This window comes from Schistocerca serialis, chromosome 2 (assembly GCF_023864345.2).
Source record: "Schistocerca serialis cubense isolate TAMUIC-IGC-003099 chromosome 2, iqSchSeri2.2, whole genome shotgun sequence".
NCBI lineage: Eukaryota > Metazoa > Arthropoda > Insecta > Orthoptera > Acrididae > Schistocerca > Schistocerca serialis.
Window position 1 is genome coordinate 145,486,912 of NC_064639.1, and position 17,010 is coordinate 145,503,921.

Consider the following 17,010-nt stretch of genomic DNA (forward strand, 5'->3'; position numbering starts at 1 on the left):
CACAGTGAGGGCCCAAATAAGGCAACTGCAAGGCTGCTCGCACAGTGTCGTCCAGCAGCATCACAAAGTCACATGAAGCAAGGTCTTTGTGGACGAACACAAGCGGGCATGGAAGGGGGAGGCAGAGGCACGCAACGTATGTATGAATCTGTTCAACCAGAGTGAGAAGATCCACAGTAGCAGCTGACAGTGAGTCCTTGATGAACTCAGTGGGAAGGAGGCGGGGGGTTTGCCATATAGAATCTAAGCGAGTAAGGCATTCAAGTCTTCTTTATGGGCCAAGGGAATGCCCAGTGGGACCCATGGGAGGGCCTCAGACCATAGGCCACCATGGCACATAAGCGCGTCCTTGAGTGTGTGGTGTCACCGTTTGACCAGGCTGTTTGCCTGCGAGTGGTAAGCCGTGGTGTGAAATTTGGCGATGCCACAGTGTTTCAAGAGCCGTGCAAAGAGGACAGACAGAAACTGGTGTCCCTGGTCAGTCGTGACAGATAGGGGACAGCCGAAAGAGCAACCCACGCTGAGACAAAAGAACATGCGATGGTCTCGGCCATGATATCAATAAGAGGGACCACCTCGACCCACCAGGTCACATGGTCGATGATCAGTAAGATGTATCTGTAACCCTCAGAATGGGGGAGGGGACCAATGACATCTATATGGACGTGCTGAAGATGCCCCTGGGTCATTCCATGTCAAATGAACACACTGATTCAGACTTGATGTCTCAGATTTCCATGACTTTTGGTATGCAGCGATATATCATAGACTTTTGGAAAAATACCAAATTTCAGTTATGAAGCACAATTATTTTTGAAGTTATAATTTTTAAAGATTTAAATTTTTATGAAGAAATTTCATGTTTTGGCACCTTTGGATGCCTACTGGCTGGCAACCAGTGATGATATAAACCTGGGAGTGGTCTCATTTTAAAGCTATTGAATAGGGCTTTAATATGATATGCCACAAGATAGTGGTTGCAATTTTTAAAAAATTGAAAATTTTAAAATTTAAGTTTCTCAAAAAGTAGCAATTTTAAAAATTGCTAAAAATTATCAAATATAGTTTGTAATGTCTTAATACATTCAGCAAAATTCTATCATGGGATCTCAATGGGATCAGGAGGTACAGGACTTCAGAAATACACGTTTTGTGAAAAATACCAGAATTAGTATAGTTTCAGAAAATTTTGAATAGTTCATTGAATGAAACAAGCAACATATTACAGTGAAACAAGCAGTAGCTATTACTTTTACATTTTTCTAATGGAGAAAGTTCACACAAACATGTAAGTGTAACATTAAAAATGTAATATTATGAGTAAAGTTACGAGTTAACAAATTAGTTCATCAAGACTTCAATCGTTGGAAGATACCCACACATTTGTTCACTTCACTGACAGTCTGTGTGACACGGTTCACCTTGCATATCACATCTGCAAAAGGGATCCACAGTGTATCAGGTGGTATGGGATAAATAAATGAGTGTGATGGACCAGAAAGATGGAGAAATGTAACTTGCACTTTACTGCAATCTTCATCTTTATCCAGAACATAACTCAACCATCAAGTGTCACCTTAGATTGATATTACATACCCATTAATATCTGCAAAAAATATCTGCTGTACGTCCTTTACAACAGGAAATATGCTTGAAACAGCTGCGGAAAAAAATAATTTCACATTTACTTTGGTTCCATATTTGGAGGTATGAAGGCATGAAATTTCTGGATGCCTGATATATCAGTATTGTACTGGTTGGTCAGTTGTTCTTCAGTTTTAATGTATTCTCCAAGGGTCATAAATACAAAGTCTATGTTAGATATGTTCTGATGTGACCATTCAAATAGTTGCCTTGCATCCATAATTTGGTCCTTATACAGTCTTTGTAGGCTTGCTCTGACTGCTAGTCTTTTTACTGTGGCCTCCAGCCTATCGCATGGTCCTTTGCCATGTGTTGTTGCTGAAAAATGCGATATTCCATCAACTTTGTCTGGAACAGGTAGACAGCTGTAGTGTTTTAGTTGAGGCAGTCTGATATTATTACAAAATTTAAATGTTTGACTTCTTTCTTTTTAAAATACACCATAAAAGGGTGAGTGGTTGGCTGATTATTTGACCAATAATACGATTGTGCCTCATCTTGCAAAATAATCAAAGACTTCACAAATGACAGCCACTTCACATTCCAGAAGATTTTCCTTAGTATGTCTCAGAAATGCACTTTGTTCCTTTGCTGTGAAATTATGACGAAGTAGGACAGGAAGTTTTTCACAAAATACATCAACAAATTCACTTACCAGTTTTTGAATTATTTCTAAGTTACATCAATCCACAGAGATCCACTGTCTGTATGTGACAGCCTCAATTGCATTGTCTTCATATGTTTTTCCTGAAAGTTCTCTAATCCTTTTGGTACCTGGACATGAAAAACAATCAGAAAAGAAGCAGTCAGTTGATGGTGGGCTGCAAACCATCATTTGCACAGGCAGTCCTTGTATTTTTCAATTTTGCCATCCATCACTGAACTCATTCTTGCATTTTCAAACATAAGCTTCACATTCTGATGAGTGGTGCACACACAGACTGAGTGTGTTCCCCTCTGGCCTGCTAGCACACAATTTTTAGGCTTAAGTTCTGCAAACTTAGAAAATCCCACTTTTACCGTTGGGAATTGAAAACTATACACGCTTCTTTCAAATTATTAAGCATCAACCTTTTTGGAACATGTTCTGTACCACCTGTCCACCTGTGCTGTTGTCTTTCACTGATATAAAGTCCTTCATCCCTGACATCACTCTGCTCATTTCATCACTTGTAAAAAATCCTTTCTTTTTTTTTCCAACTTCTTGGCTTGTCAAACTAAGTAGTTAGAGGCCAAAAATTCCTGTATTACTTTTCTCACACTCCAGCTGTCAGGCAAAAGAGTCAGCAGTTAAAGCTTCTTCTTCCTACTAGTGAAGCTGTTGTTCACCTTTACATGTGTTAAGAACTCATCTTGTGAATCATCATTCTCATCATCACTAGATGCATTCATTAGCAGTTTTCTCTTGACAGCCACATTGATTCTGTTGGCCTTCTTAGTAGAGTAAATTTTGGATTGCATCCTCTTTTTGTCTACAGACAACTCTCCCATCTCTAAAGGAGAGCTGTTAAGAGAACTCAGAGCTACACATTCATCTGAAAATGGCATATCAATAGCTTCTTCAGTTTCAGTATCAGACTGACTTTCTTCATGTATGTTGCTAGTTCCAGTGGAAATTTCTCTATGTTTTCATTTTTCAACTTTGTCAGCTGCTTCCAACAAATGTCAACTCAGGTGTTCCTGGAATCAAGTCACACATCCATGAAGTAACATGTCTCAAACCTTTTCTTGCATGGGAGTGATTAGGCTTATCAAAAGGATTAAAACAATCTATTTTTACTATCTTGTCAGTGGTATCCTTCCTGCAAGGGATAAACAGTGAGAAATTAGTTAGGAAAAGTGCAGTGGCCAAGAAATGGGTTGTGTTCTAAACATACAATATCACAGAAAACATCAAATGAACATCATACAAGCAACTCTGATGCTACACTGGCTATAAATGACTGGTCTTGTCCAATTAACCAATCAGCTTCCACCTTGTGAAAGGGGATTTCCCATGAGGGAAATCCCCTTTTTATCTGAGTAAAAGAGGATTTCCCTCTATTTGTAGGCCAATCAGCTTTAGTTTTCTTTTAAAGAGAGGTTTCTAAACATGGTACACTATAAAGTAATCATTGTGTTTTATTAATTTAATAGTGTCTTGTACACTGCTTTGCAAAATTAGTAATTAAAAAATAAAATTTTACTAATTTGGTACATTATTTACAAAATGTGTATTTCTGAAGCCCTGTATCTCCTGATCCCATTGAGATCCCATGATAGAATTTTGCTATAAGTTATAACACATTACAACTATATTTGATAATTTTTTACAATTTTTAAAATTTCCACTTTTTGAGAAATTTAAATTTTAAAATTTTCAATTTTTTTAAAAAAATTGTAATGCCTAACTTGTGGCATATCATATTAAAGCCCTATTCAACAGCTTTAAAATGAGATCATGCCCAGGTTTATATAATCACTGGCTACCAGCCTATAGGCATCTAAAGGTGCCAAAATATGAAATTTTTCAAAAAAATTGAAATCTTTAAAAATTAATAACTTCAAAAATAATTGTGCTGTGTAACTGAAATTTGGTATTTTTACATACGTTTATGATATATTACTACACAACAAAAATCATGAAAATCTGAGACATCAATTCTGAAAATCTCCCAAAATTGTGTTGATTTTACATGGAATGACCCCCCTTTGGAATGTCAAACTTGCCCAGTGGAGGTTGAACGTGCCTGCCGACCTTGCTGCGCTGGCACAGGATGTGCGCATGGGCCAAAGTGTGGCAATTATGCTTCAGTTGGGCCTGACAAAAAGCTCCGTAACCAGCCACGTCATGGCTTGCATTCCAGGGTGGGCCAAGCTGTGAAAGGCAGTAAAGACCCAGTGACGAAGGGTGGTAGGGACCAGGCAGCGGGGTGTGCCTGTAGCAGTGTCACAAAAGACAGGAATCATCGACACTCGTAGTATATGGGGCTGGACAGAGAGTGATGACTCATTGCTTGATATTATTCACTGTATATATCATTGTCTTAAAGCCTGAAGTTGGGTGAGCTCCTCCAGATTCAGCAGTGCGGTTAGCAGGTAGATGCGGGAAAGATAGTCCACCACAATGTTCTCCGTGCTGCGGATATAGCATGCGTCGGAAGGGTGATGACAGATGTAGTCCAAATGGCAGAAACGCCTTGGTGGAAGGTCCTTAGCTGGATTATGAATAGCATCCACAAGTGGCTTGTGATCTGTATAGATTGAGAAACGTCACACATCATGGTCACTATGGAAATGTTTAATCGCCTCGTACATGGCAAGGAGATCACAGTCCAAAGCCAACCATTTACACTGGCTCTTAATCAGTTTCTTGGAAAAGAAGCAGAGGGTTAGGGTGGAGTCAGTGTTGTGCCGTTGTAAAACAGCACCCACAGCTGAGTCACTGGTGTCTGTAGTGATTGAGACACGGTCCTCAGGATCAGGGTGGGTGAGTGTGATGGCTTTGATAAGGGCAGTTTTAAGGTTACGAAATGCATCGAGCATGGGTTTGGTCCACTCCAACTTCCATTTCCCAATGGTGTTTTTGCCAGAGAGAGTGTCAGGGAGGGCCATTTGGTGGGGGACAGCCTGAGGAATATGGCAGCGATAAAAGTTAGCCATACCCAGAAAACGATGGAGCTGAGCATAATCCTCAGGGAGAGGGAGATCAAGTATGGTTTTGACATGAGAACTCGGTGTTGGTTACAAATGATAATGCAAGCCTGATCCGCCATGTATAAGCAAACCTCTAGTGAGTGTGCAACGTGAGACAGTAGATGAAGTTGCAGATCTGAAGCCAATTTCACCATCCACAATATCCAAAGAGTGGCATCATGTAATGCTTGATCATCGATTAAAGCATGTAGGCACCACCAAAGTTGCGAAGGGGTGCGGTAATCAAGATGCTCCTCGTGAATAGTTTAATGGAAAGCCTCCACCAGATAGTGGGAAAGGCGCTCAATAAGCAGTGATTTGGCCATCAAATATTTGTGCGAGGTGAGTGATGAGAGGAGCAAATCGCTGATGAGGTCCATATGTATCGTGGATGTGGTTCATCAGGCAGACAAAACAAACGCCAGCACCAGAAATGCCATGGATGTCCAAGAGGTGGTCCACTAAGGCGAACCAAGTTTTTGGATTGTATTTATGCAAAGCAGGTAGCTTTGGAAACCAGCTGGATAACACATGTCAAGGCAGCACCGGCAGCTGGAGATCTGTGTGAGCAGAGCAGGACACCTCCGACACTGAAAGTGCAGTAGCCGTGAATGGTGCGTCGCCTGAGGTCTGCATGTGGCAGTGGCTGCATGTAGCATATGGTGTGGAGGGGGTTGGTGTAAAAGTCGACACCATGTGTCCAAACTGCAGTCCTGGAGAAGAACACAGCACGGTTGTACTGGCCAGTGCCATTGCAACAGCAAGCAGAAGGCAGTCATGGCACAGCCATGGGGATGAGGGGGGGGGGGGGGGGGGGGGCTGACCTAGGAGTCAGCCTGGGTGGAACGGCTGGTGCCATTATGAAAACAGGTGGAAGACAGTCGTGGTACAACCATGGTGCAATGGCCGCAGAAACCAGCACAGTCAGGGTGACTGGCATTGCTGAGACATGTGGGGGGCGTGCTGCGACACTAGGCATATAAGAATTTGCTACCCCGTGCATAGGAATGTTAAATTCACAGTTCTGGAACTTCGTCGGCACGTCAAAGCAACCTGAAGGTAATGCCGTAGATGAAGGATGAACCACAATATCTTTAACAGGAAGATCATCCACGTTGTCGTTAGGTGGCTTGCACTGTTTGTGTTGTGGCTCTTGTTGTACTCCCATGCTGGGCGGTGGCCATGTTGTGGCGGTTAAGGTTAGGTGGCCACCAGTGTGGCCGGGTGTAAATAATTGTTCACTTTTAACCAAATTCAAAGTAGGTACATTTGTCCATTTGTGGTCGCAAGCATAGTTCATAGGGCCTGTCACACTTGCACCGAAAGACGCTGGTAGATCCATTGTGGTGGGGGGGGGGCAAAAAAAAAAAAAAAAAAAAAAAAAAAAAAAAAAAAAAAATATGGCAAAAGACAAAAGAACAAGTTATGCACCAAGAAAAAACTAGAACAAAGCAGTCCACAGAAATAAGAGTCAAAGATAGAGCGCTCTGCACCAGGGACACCACAGCTTCATGAGAATGGTTCCCTGCAAGTCCTCATACAGAAAAGTAGTCTTCACATCAAAATTATTAATGTTGGGATCAAGATTTACATTTACACTAATGACAGCTCTGAGAGTAATAATCTCACAACTAGTGAAAATGTTTCATCATAATCTATACCAAGCTTCTGAGTAAATGCCTTAGCAACGGGTCTAGCATGATAAAGTGCTGTGCCATTTGTACTTCTTTTCAACTTAAATACCCACTTGTTACCTACAATACTTTTGCTCTTTGGTATGTCCACAGGCTACCAAACACCGTTATTCAGAAAACACTTTATTTGCTCTTTCATGGTACTTATCCAGTCTTCTCTGTCCTCTTTGAAGTGGCATCCTCCATGTTAACAGGATCTTCTCCCAAACTGAAAATGTCACTTACCAAATAGGTGACATAACCTGCATTGTCCTTGGATTTTGGTATATGGACTGACCTTTTGACTGACTTTTCATCTTCTGGAGCTTCAGGGTCCACTGGTAGCATCTCATTATCCTCGATGTGTACCAGTGACAGAGCATCCTGCATGTAGTCTGCATTTTAATTGGAATCTACACTGTCACTCCCAGTATGGCTGACTTCCATCACTACTCCTGCCTTGCCCCATTCAGCATGCTGTTCACTCAGACTGAATGTACAGTAGTCTTCATTTGCATCTGGTGCCCTGGTACTGCCACTCCTGCACTCCACTCATCCTCCAGAAAACAAAATTCCCATCTTTCTCAATTTTGTTAGAATTCTGTGTATCACTTAGTCTGTAACATTTCATCATTTACTTGTAGTCTACAAAAACAAATTCCTTAGCCTTGGCATCCCACTTTGGTCTATTCTGATCTAGTATATGAAAAAGAGCTTGGTAACCTAACACTTTTAAATGGTTCAAAGAAGATACTTTACCCTTCCAGATCTGCGGAGTCTTATCATTAAGCACTCTGTGAGGAATGTAGTTCTTCATGTAAACAGCAGCATTGCATGCCTCTGCTCAATATTGTTTAGGCAGGCCAGAATCAAACAACATACACTATGCCATCTCTCAAATTGATCTGTTAGTCCTTTCCACTGCAACAATAATCAAATGCTCAATCACATTCTCTCAGAGAAATTAATCAAACTTAGAGTATACATATTCACTGCCACTGTCTGCTTTAACACCATTGATTGTTTTAAACTCACAGAAAAAATCAGATGTTTGATCTCTACTACTGAGAAAATAATGGAATATCTTTCCGGAATAATTATTCTCTAGTACAGCATTTTACAACTGCCACATCATGACTCATGGTATGTCACAAATACATGTCAGATGTGCCATGAGATTTTAAATTTTTTCTATTTTTCCACAAATAAAATATCTACAACATAAATACTATTTTGCCAAATTGTTTCTGAGAGAAGCCCAAATTTCCCATCATTAGTTACTATTACACACATTTAAATACGTATCATATCATAATAATTATATATTCTTTGCATTCCACTCTAAAATGAATGATACCTCATTCAATGAATAATCTTCACCACAAAAGTCCCATTCAAGAGTCTTAGATAATAAATTTGTAAATTTTGTAGCTCATAGTGGTTTCTTAAAAAAGAAGATTGTATTTCATGTACTTTATGTGTTTGCCTTTTTGCATCTACAAAAAAGATCACTTAATCATACTTAGTGACATCCTCTCCTTGGGGCCACATAAGTCCATATACACCAAGCTAAGCACCTCAAGGCACGTTGTTCTCCAGACTTATGAAATGCAAGTTTAAACATCTTACCAAGCACATATGATTTAAACATGTACAGAGATTAAGAATCACAACACTTCAGCGTTATGCCTCTACCTCATAAACATAACTTAAGTCCAATGCCAGCACTAACATGATCGAATCACTAATTTTTCTAACAACTAGAGCAAACTCAGCTGACACAAGTTCAGCATTTCTTTGTTTATAAATGCTATTTGACTCTGCTCCAGAACAAGTAGCTTGAACATCTTACATCTTATATCAAAAGGAAAGCTGCTACTCACCATATAGTGGAGACCTGAATCGCAGATAGGCACAACCAAAAGTCTGTCACAATATAAGCTTTTCGCCAACAAGGCCTTTGTCAAAACATAGATGACACACACACACACACACACATATATGACTGAGTCGTGTGTGTGTGTGAGTGTGTGTGTGTGTGTGTGTGTGTGTGTAGTCTATTTTTGACAACCTTTCTGTCTGAAGATACAGCTGATGAACTGACAATAACATTGCCTTTCCCTTCACTTACTAAGGCAACATTACTAGCACAATTCACAATTTTTTGTTTGCAATTTTCTGACAAAATCTTGAAGCCACAATTTTCTAAAACCCATGTATGGTGATGCACGAGAATTCATGATCTATTCATTGTGGTCGAAATCTGACATATCAAGTGCACAAAATAATGACATGTCTGCTCCCATGGCATATTTCTTTGGCGGTTCTTGCTTCTTGAAACAGTCATATTTACAATGATAACATTTCCAGAAACTGAAACTTTTTTCATTTATTGTTTGTCTTTGCAAAATCCTACTGTGATTTCTTATAATGTTCTGTGAATATAGCACTATCACCACCACCTTTTCCCAACTTGCATTTAGCGACTTTTCTTTGATGTTTTCTGATGTGAAATTTTCATCCATCATCCTGGGCTCTATATGCATCCAGTAAGGCAGACATACTTTTGGTAAGCCTATCAGCTTAATGACTGCAGTTAGTCCACCATTAACTAGTTCGCCCATGCTCTGAAGTTTGTTGGCTGCATCCAGAATATGAGTTACATAATCCGAACATTTCCTTCAAATCTGGATAATTTGGTGTCCAACTCATCGTCCCAGGAATTCATCCACCTATTTTCATTCTTACCAGGGGAAAAAGATAAGTATCCATGCATCTGTATCCTTCTTTGCATTAGTAACAACAACATCCATAGTGTTTTTTAAGCTTCTGTAGCGTGTCCCCAGTTTTAGTTTACAGTAATTAGGAAGTGACCCAAATTAGCATTTCGCTCTTTGAATCAAATGAAAAAAGGTAGTCTCCTATGACTATAATGTCCGTGAGTCACAGTTGGAATTGGCCAACTCATACAGATACCTGTAGGGATATACAAATACTTTGTAGGGCTATGAAATGGAATGATCACATAGGTTCTGTTGTGGGTAAAACAGGTGGTAGACTTCAATTTATTGGTAGAATACTGGGTAAGAGCGGTCAGTATACAAACATTTGTGTGACTCTGTCTGGGATATTGCTCAAGTGTGTGGGATCCATATCAAATAGGACTAACAGGGGATATTGAATGTATACAGAGATGGTCAGCATGAATGGTTACAGGTTTGTTTGACCCCTGGGATCATGTAACAGTGATCCTGTAGAAACTGAACTGCCAGACTCTTGAAGATAGACTAAACTATCCTGAGAAGGTCTATTAACAAAGTTCCAAGAATGGGCTTAAATGATGACTCTACGAATATACTACAACACCTTACATATCACTCACGTACGGATTGTGAAGACAAGATTAGAATAACTACATCACACACACAGGCATTCAAACAATCATTCTTCCAATGATCCATACATAGATGGAATGGTAAAAAACCCTAATAATTACTACAATGGGACAAACCTTCTGTCATGCACTTCTCAGCAGTTTGCAGAGTAAGGGTGCAACTGTAGATGTAGATGTAGAACTAGCTAACATACATGACATTCTTCTTATGTGTTGTATGTATCAGAAATTCAGTGTCAATATCAGAAATAGGTTTGCAGTCCTTGCACAAGATAAAAATGGGAAGAGGCAAGAAAATTAATGGCAAATGCGCAGAAATATGGCCAACTGTCAGAGAGTGTACAGAAAAACTTTGTTGGAAAGATGAGACCCAAGAGTAAATGGCTCAGTGGGGTAGCTAGAACAACAGGAAGACTGTTATATGTGAGATAACCACTGAGTCCCCAAGCAAAACTTCAAAAATCGAAGAGAAGCATCATGAGTGTCCACTGAAATTCATCGAATAGGGGGCAAGATTTTAAAATTGCCATTTTTTATATACCAGATTAGGTGAGTTTGAAGATGTGTGATGACCCAAAAACTAAATTGCCATTTTTTATATACTTGATTAGGTGAGTTTGAAGATGTGTGATGACCCAAAAACTAAATCTGATAAAAGTACACAAAACTTATTGTATCTCAAACAATTGATAGTTATCCATTAAACATATTTTTAAGGCAGATACACATTGGTACACTATTTCACTACTATAAGCAAAGTAAATCATTTTATATTGTTAATATGATTGTGAATAGCACCTTTTTGGCCCAATTGTCTGAAATTACATCCTCCTCGCATGATTAAATCCAACATATGGTTAGGAAATTAAGGCACTAAATATATATAAAAGCTGTATTGCTGCACACCTAAATAATGTTATGTTGAGACTGAAAATTAAAATCGAAAGTGAAATAAAGCCAGAAGAAATGAGAAAATTCTGTTAAATATCAACAAATATAAGAGGAAAAAAGACAAGAAATAAAAACACTGATTTTACTCATCATAATGGATACATATTTGAATAAATTTAAGAACATTTTACTTACAAACACTTCTCATTCAGTTGATGAATGTCTAAAGATCAGTTTGCATTAAATCCACTTGAATCTTAATCATTCTTATTGTTAGTACTGCATTATAATTCTTATTACTTCAAATGTTACAGTATTACAGAATTGTAGTGTATAAGGCTGCAACATAAGTTACACAGTTCCTATTGAACTGCTGTACACAATTTTGTTATTATGGCTTACTATTGTACCTTATAATGTTTCTCTGCTGCATTTTTGTATTTGTATGTACATGACTTGTTCTATATGTTTTGTACATTGTACAATGCCCGATTCTTGAGACTAAAATAAATAAATAACCAAGGCCACCTTAACATTGACAGAAAAGAACTGATGCTGTCTCTTCGAAAACACAAAGACTTCTACATGTGCCCATAGGGCACTGTGGCTTGTCATAAAGAGAGAGGTTATATATTATATCATAATGTGCTAATGAACACAGAAATCATAGGAGGTATTTTTCAACCTAAGTAAGAACATTCCTCATCACTGTCATTATTCTGATTTTAATTATGATTGCATTCCTCATAAGGGGAAAGCATACATATTAGTTAGCACATTTTTTGCATTTACCTCTTAGCAACAAAGCTTATAAAAACAAGACTTTTCACTTCTAAATGTTATCTACTGCATTTTTCATCAGTAAAAAGCTTTTATATATTGTTCATTTAGTTATATTGAACTACGCAGACCATAATTTGATAGTTGTCTTTTTATTTTGATTTTCATTTATTTGTTTATTTATAATAGGCATTGTGTTTTAATGGATCTGTGCCAAAAGCCTCAGTTTTAATATGCAGTTGGTCCTATGATTTTTCTATCAGTTATCACTTCTTTGATTAATCTGAAATATGCAGATCTGCTATATTGTCTGGTTAAGTCAGCTCAAATGCCAGAGGAAGGAAAATGAAACAGTCTCTAATAGGACCAAGCCTAGTAACAGACAACTGTGTTCAAACCAACCTTCGAATTGAATACAAATTTACTTTAAATAACAGGTCCCAGATACATGAGAGTGTAGATATAATTTTTAAAAATGATAATTGGTCTTCAAATATTAGGGGAAACTTTTGAAGTGATTCATTTTTACAAGGATAAGGCTGACAGTATTCAGTACCCACTAATATACCCATCTACCCATTTAATACCAATTTTCTTGTTACCTCCATCTCATGGAAATAAAATTTAGTAGCTTTAAATTGTTAATTGTGTTTTGATTATAAAGATGAAATATTGTAAACCAAAGAAAAAATTTCTCAGTGTTCTAATTTCATTTCAGGCTAGAAGAGGGTCACGAAAAGCATATCACAGCTAAGGATGTCGCAATGGCATTTCTGGCTTATATGGCTGTTTTAAGCATTTTACAGGTATTTACAGTTCTCTCAACATAATTATATTGAACTGATAGAAAAGAAAAAAGTATACATCTTCAGTTAATTATCAAACAGTATGTTAATAAAATTTAGAGATTAGAGGTATGATGGAGGAAGGAAAGGGGGTGATACACATTCATATTATGTCTTAAATGATGTTCAACATTGTTTGCAGTTTTTTATGTTGATGTAATGTTCAAAAGCCTCCATTAAGAATACAGAATGTATTCTGCACTGGTAACCCATAATACCTCGTCTCAAAACATAACCCACAACTATATATATACTAAGATGGTATCTGTTCTTTTGGACATACATATAATTAAGGCTCACTGGCCACTTGACCATCTTCTTCTTCTGTGCGGATGCACCAACAGTGCCCGAACTCTTACAGGAATCGGCAACGTGCCGCGAGTAATGAGTATAATGGGCGGGGGCACTGTGAATGTAGTGCAGGACAATACGATGAGAGCGTGATTGTCACAGGAGGCGTGCCAGAGATGTCCCTGCAGTCGCACTATCCTCTGCGTCCTTGGTGGCTCAGATGGATAGAGCGTCTGCCATGTAAGCAGGAGGTCCCAGGTTCGAGTCCCGGTCGGGGCACACATTTTAATCTGTCCCCATTGATGTATGTAAACGCCTTTCGGTCATGTCCGAAAGAACAGATACCATCTTAGTATATATATATAGTTAAGGCTCACCAGCCACTTGACCATCTTCTTCTTCTGTGCGGATCCACAAACAGTGCCCGAACTCTTACGGGAATCGGCAACACGCCGTGAGTAATGAATATAATGGGAGGGGGCACTACGAATGTAGTACGGGACAATACATAGAGAATGTGGGTGTTGTGTGAGGTGTGCCAGAGATAAGTCCCTGCAGTCACACTATCCTCTGTGTCCTCGGTGGCTCAGATGGATAGAGCATCTGCCATGTAAGCAGGAGATCCCGGGTTCGAGTCCCGGTCGGGGCACACATTTTCATCTGTCCCCGTTGACGTATGTCAATGCCTGTAAGCAGCTAAGGGTTGTCATTTCACTGTAATAACCCACAACACCATAGACATGCTGATGATGTCTACTTCACAGTGAAATTTATTCTGATTGTACCATCAGTGACTCAGAACCCTATAGATGGGAATTTGCTCTGCAACCATGTACCAACTTTTATTAATCTCTGTTGCTTATTTATATCTTCCTTTCCCTTTGACATATTCCTTATTTTAATTTCATTACTACCACCACATCAATATATATAACTTTTTTTCCTTTCCATCTCTTGTCTATATTTTATGGTTACTGTTGTTCTCCCCCTCTATTATTCCACCTTGTTTTCTTTCTGTATCTGACCAGTTCTGTTTTGTTTAGAATTTCTTTCCTAATATGGCTATATTTTATCTCTCACATGTCAGTTGATATCTGTTGATTTGGTTTTTCCTTTTCACCTATTGTTTTTTTTTTTTTTTTTTTTTTTTTTTTTTTTTTTTTTTTTTTTTTTTATCCATAATTCTGGATTGCTTTCCTAGTTGAATCTGGTACATTTCCATTTCCTCCAATTATATTCTCTCTCTTTAGGCAGACAAAGAAACTCCATAACTATGAAAGTTAGTGCATTTGACAACTTTTGTATATTTTTGTCTGTCTGCTGCTAGCTCTGTCAGATTGTAATTTCGTTTTTTGCTATTCTTTTCTTTCTAATGTAAAAAATTTTGCTAATCACCTAACTTACTCATGGTAATTATATGTGCACAATACAATGTCATTTTCAAAACCATTTATCAGGTTTGCAGATAATTTTTTGATTCTTTTGAATGAGTATGCCATAAAAAGAGGAGGAATAACTGAATTGGATTACCACATGAATGCATCCAGAGCAAAGAAAAGACAATGACACAATAAACTAAAATATAATATACATCCCAATTTTACTAGGTATACAAATGTTACAGGTTTTTAAAGAGTGCTGTGGCCAGTAACAGTTATTACAAATGAAGATGCCTTCCCAAAACACAACAAGAAATCTGAGGCCATATGGACTGCTATCAAATCTGAGCTTCTTATTGCAACTGGCAGCCAATAAACACCCCCAAAATTAAGTTAGGCAATGAAGTTACCATAATAGCTATTCAAATATCAGAGCAGTTGAATGTATTTTAATGTGTAGAAAACAGTAGTTGATGTGGATGGTCACTTAAAAAATTTGAAATTAGATTTTATACTGAACTGTATTCAAGTATGGTAGACAAAATTCTTCCATTCACATATTGTGTCCCCATCAGTCCCACCTTGAAGGAGGGCCTCCTGGGATGTGAAAGAAGTCATGTTATACATTAACAGGCAGAAGCAACCACTATTTCTGTAAAATACACTAACTTCACATTATGGCTAGCACTAACCCACTCAAGCTGACAGCTGTGGTAATTACTTCTACATTACTTTACATATGTATGCTCAGGTTGTGTTATTATAAATGCTTTGTCAGACCAGCACACAGTAGAACTAGGTATGAACATAAAAAAGGTTCTTACACACAGTTTCTACAGATACATTATGATGAATATAGACCAAAACATAACTCATTCGAATAACACGAAAGGAATGTGGATTGGAACAGTATTCTAATGACACATTATAGTTATGGCAAATTCTCAAGTGAACTATACTACATTCTCAACCAAGCATGCCCATTAATAAAAAAGAGAATTCAATCACAAGCCATAACCCGAAACTTGATATTCAGTTCAGTCACTGAGGCTGCAGAAAAACTAAGATGGTATGATAATGTTATGTTAACTGACTTGAGCAATAAAAAATTAAAAGAAGAGTTCAAAAAGTACGAGAAATACTACACGGACCTCGTAATTTCTGAAAAACAGAAACATTTCGAAAGTCTCATTCAAAACTCAAATGGTTCAAATGGCTCTGAGCACTATGGGACTTAATATCTTAGGTCATCAGTCCCCTAGAACTTAGAACTACTTAAACCTAACTATCCTAAAGACATCACACACATCCATGCCCGAGGCAGGATTCGAACCTGCGACAGTAGCAGTCCCGCCATTCCGGACTGCAGCGCCTAGAACCGCAAGACCATTCAAAACTCAAATAATATTTCCAAAACATCATGGTAACTAGTAAATAGAGAAATTCTGGGAAACATACAACTGAAAATCATTTGCTGATAAATGACACAATAGAAACTGATCAGAATAAGGTAGCAGATCTATTTAAGAATAACTTTGCCTCTGTTGGCTCCAGCATAAACAATCAGCTTAAAAATCACAAATACAAATTCAGAAGAACACCAGTGTCAGGATAGTATATTTTTGACAGCAACAAATGGAGAAGAAATAATTAAAATTGTTAGTGGCTTGAAGAATTCTCATTCAGCAGGATATGGTGGTCTAAGTCTGGACACTCTTAAGAAATGTATTCATAAAACTGCATCACCTTTATCAGCAATTATCAACTTTCATATGGAAGATGACCTATTTCCAGAAAAGTTGAAAATTGCTCAAATTCTGCCTATTTTTAAAAAAGGAAAAAGAAATCTAGTAGAAAACTTTCAACTCATATCTGTTCTTCCAATAATATCCTAAATCTTTGAGAAAGTAATATATATAAGAATCTGGAACTTTCTGGTAAGCAAAAAAATGATTTCTAAGGGGCAGTATGGGTTTGTGAAGTGGTCATCCACCATTACAGCAGCGTCCAATGTAATCGAAGATGTCACTCAAGCAATAGATAATAAAGAACATGTTTGTGGCGTCTTTCTAGATTTACAAAAAGCTTTTGACTGTGTTGATATGATCATATTGCTGAACAAACTGTGGAACTATGGCATTCAAGGCACAGCCCATAATCTGATTAGACCCTGCTTGACAAATAGGAAGCAGTTTGTGTCTATTAGCGCAACAAAGGTAGCATACAAATCAAACACCACTAACATTAATTTTGGTTTGCCACAGGGGTCAATATTCAGAACACTTCTTTTTATTATTTATGTTAATTTATTTAGCATCATTGTATCTCATCATTATAAAAATGGTATAGGATTCAGTCTACAACAAATCCCACTACAGTTATCTCATATGCTAATGATACCACATTAATATGCCACAATCCAAGCTATTCGCAGCTCG

General features: G+C 38.0%; 1 protein-coding gene and 1 non-coding gene across 2 annotated transcripts in view; both read left to right on the forward strand.

Moving 5' to 3' along the window:
• The window catches only part of LOC126455471 (uncharacterized), a 146,932-nt gene that overhangs the window by 49,832 nt on the left and 80,090 nt on the right, over nucleotides 1-17,010 (forward strand). Inside the window, exon 5 of the mRNA XM_050091225.1 lies at nucleotides 12,776-12,863. Within this exon, the coding sequence (XP_049947182.1) occupies nucleotides 12,776-12,863 (88 nt within the window). The remainder of the gene's footprint in view (nucleotides 1-12,775; nucleotides 12,864-17,010) is intronic.
• On the forward strand, nucleotides 13,769-13,842 carry Trnat-ugu (transfer RNA threonine (anticodon UGU)). The gene has a single exon. It is a non-coding gene; the product is annotated as a tRNA-Thr (tRNA).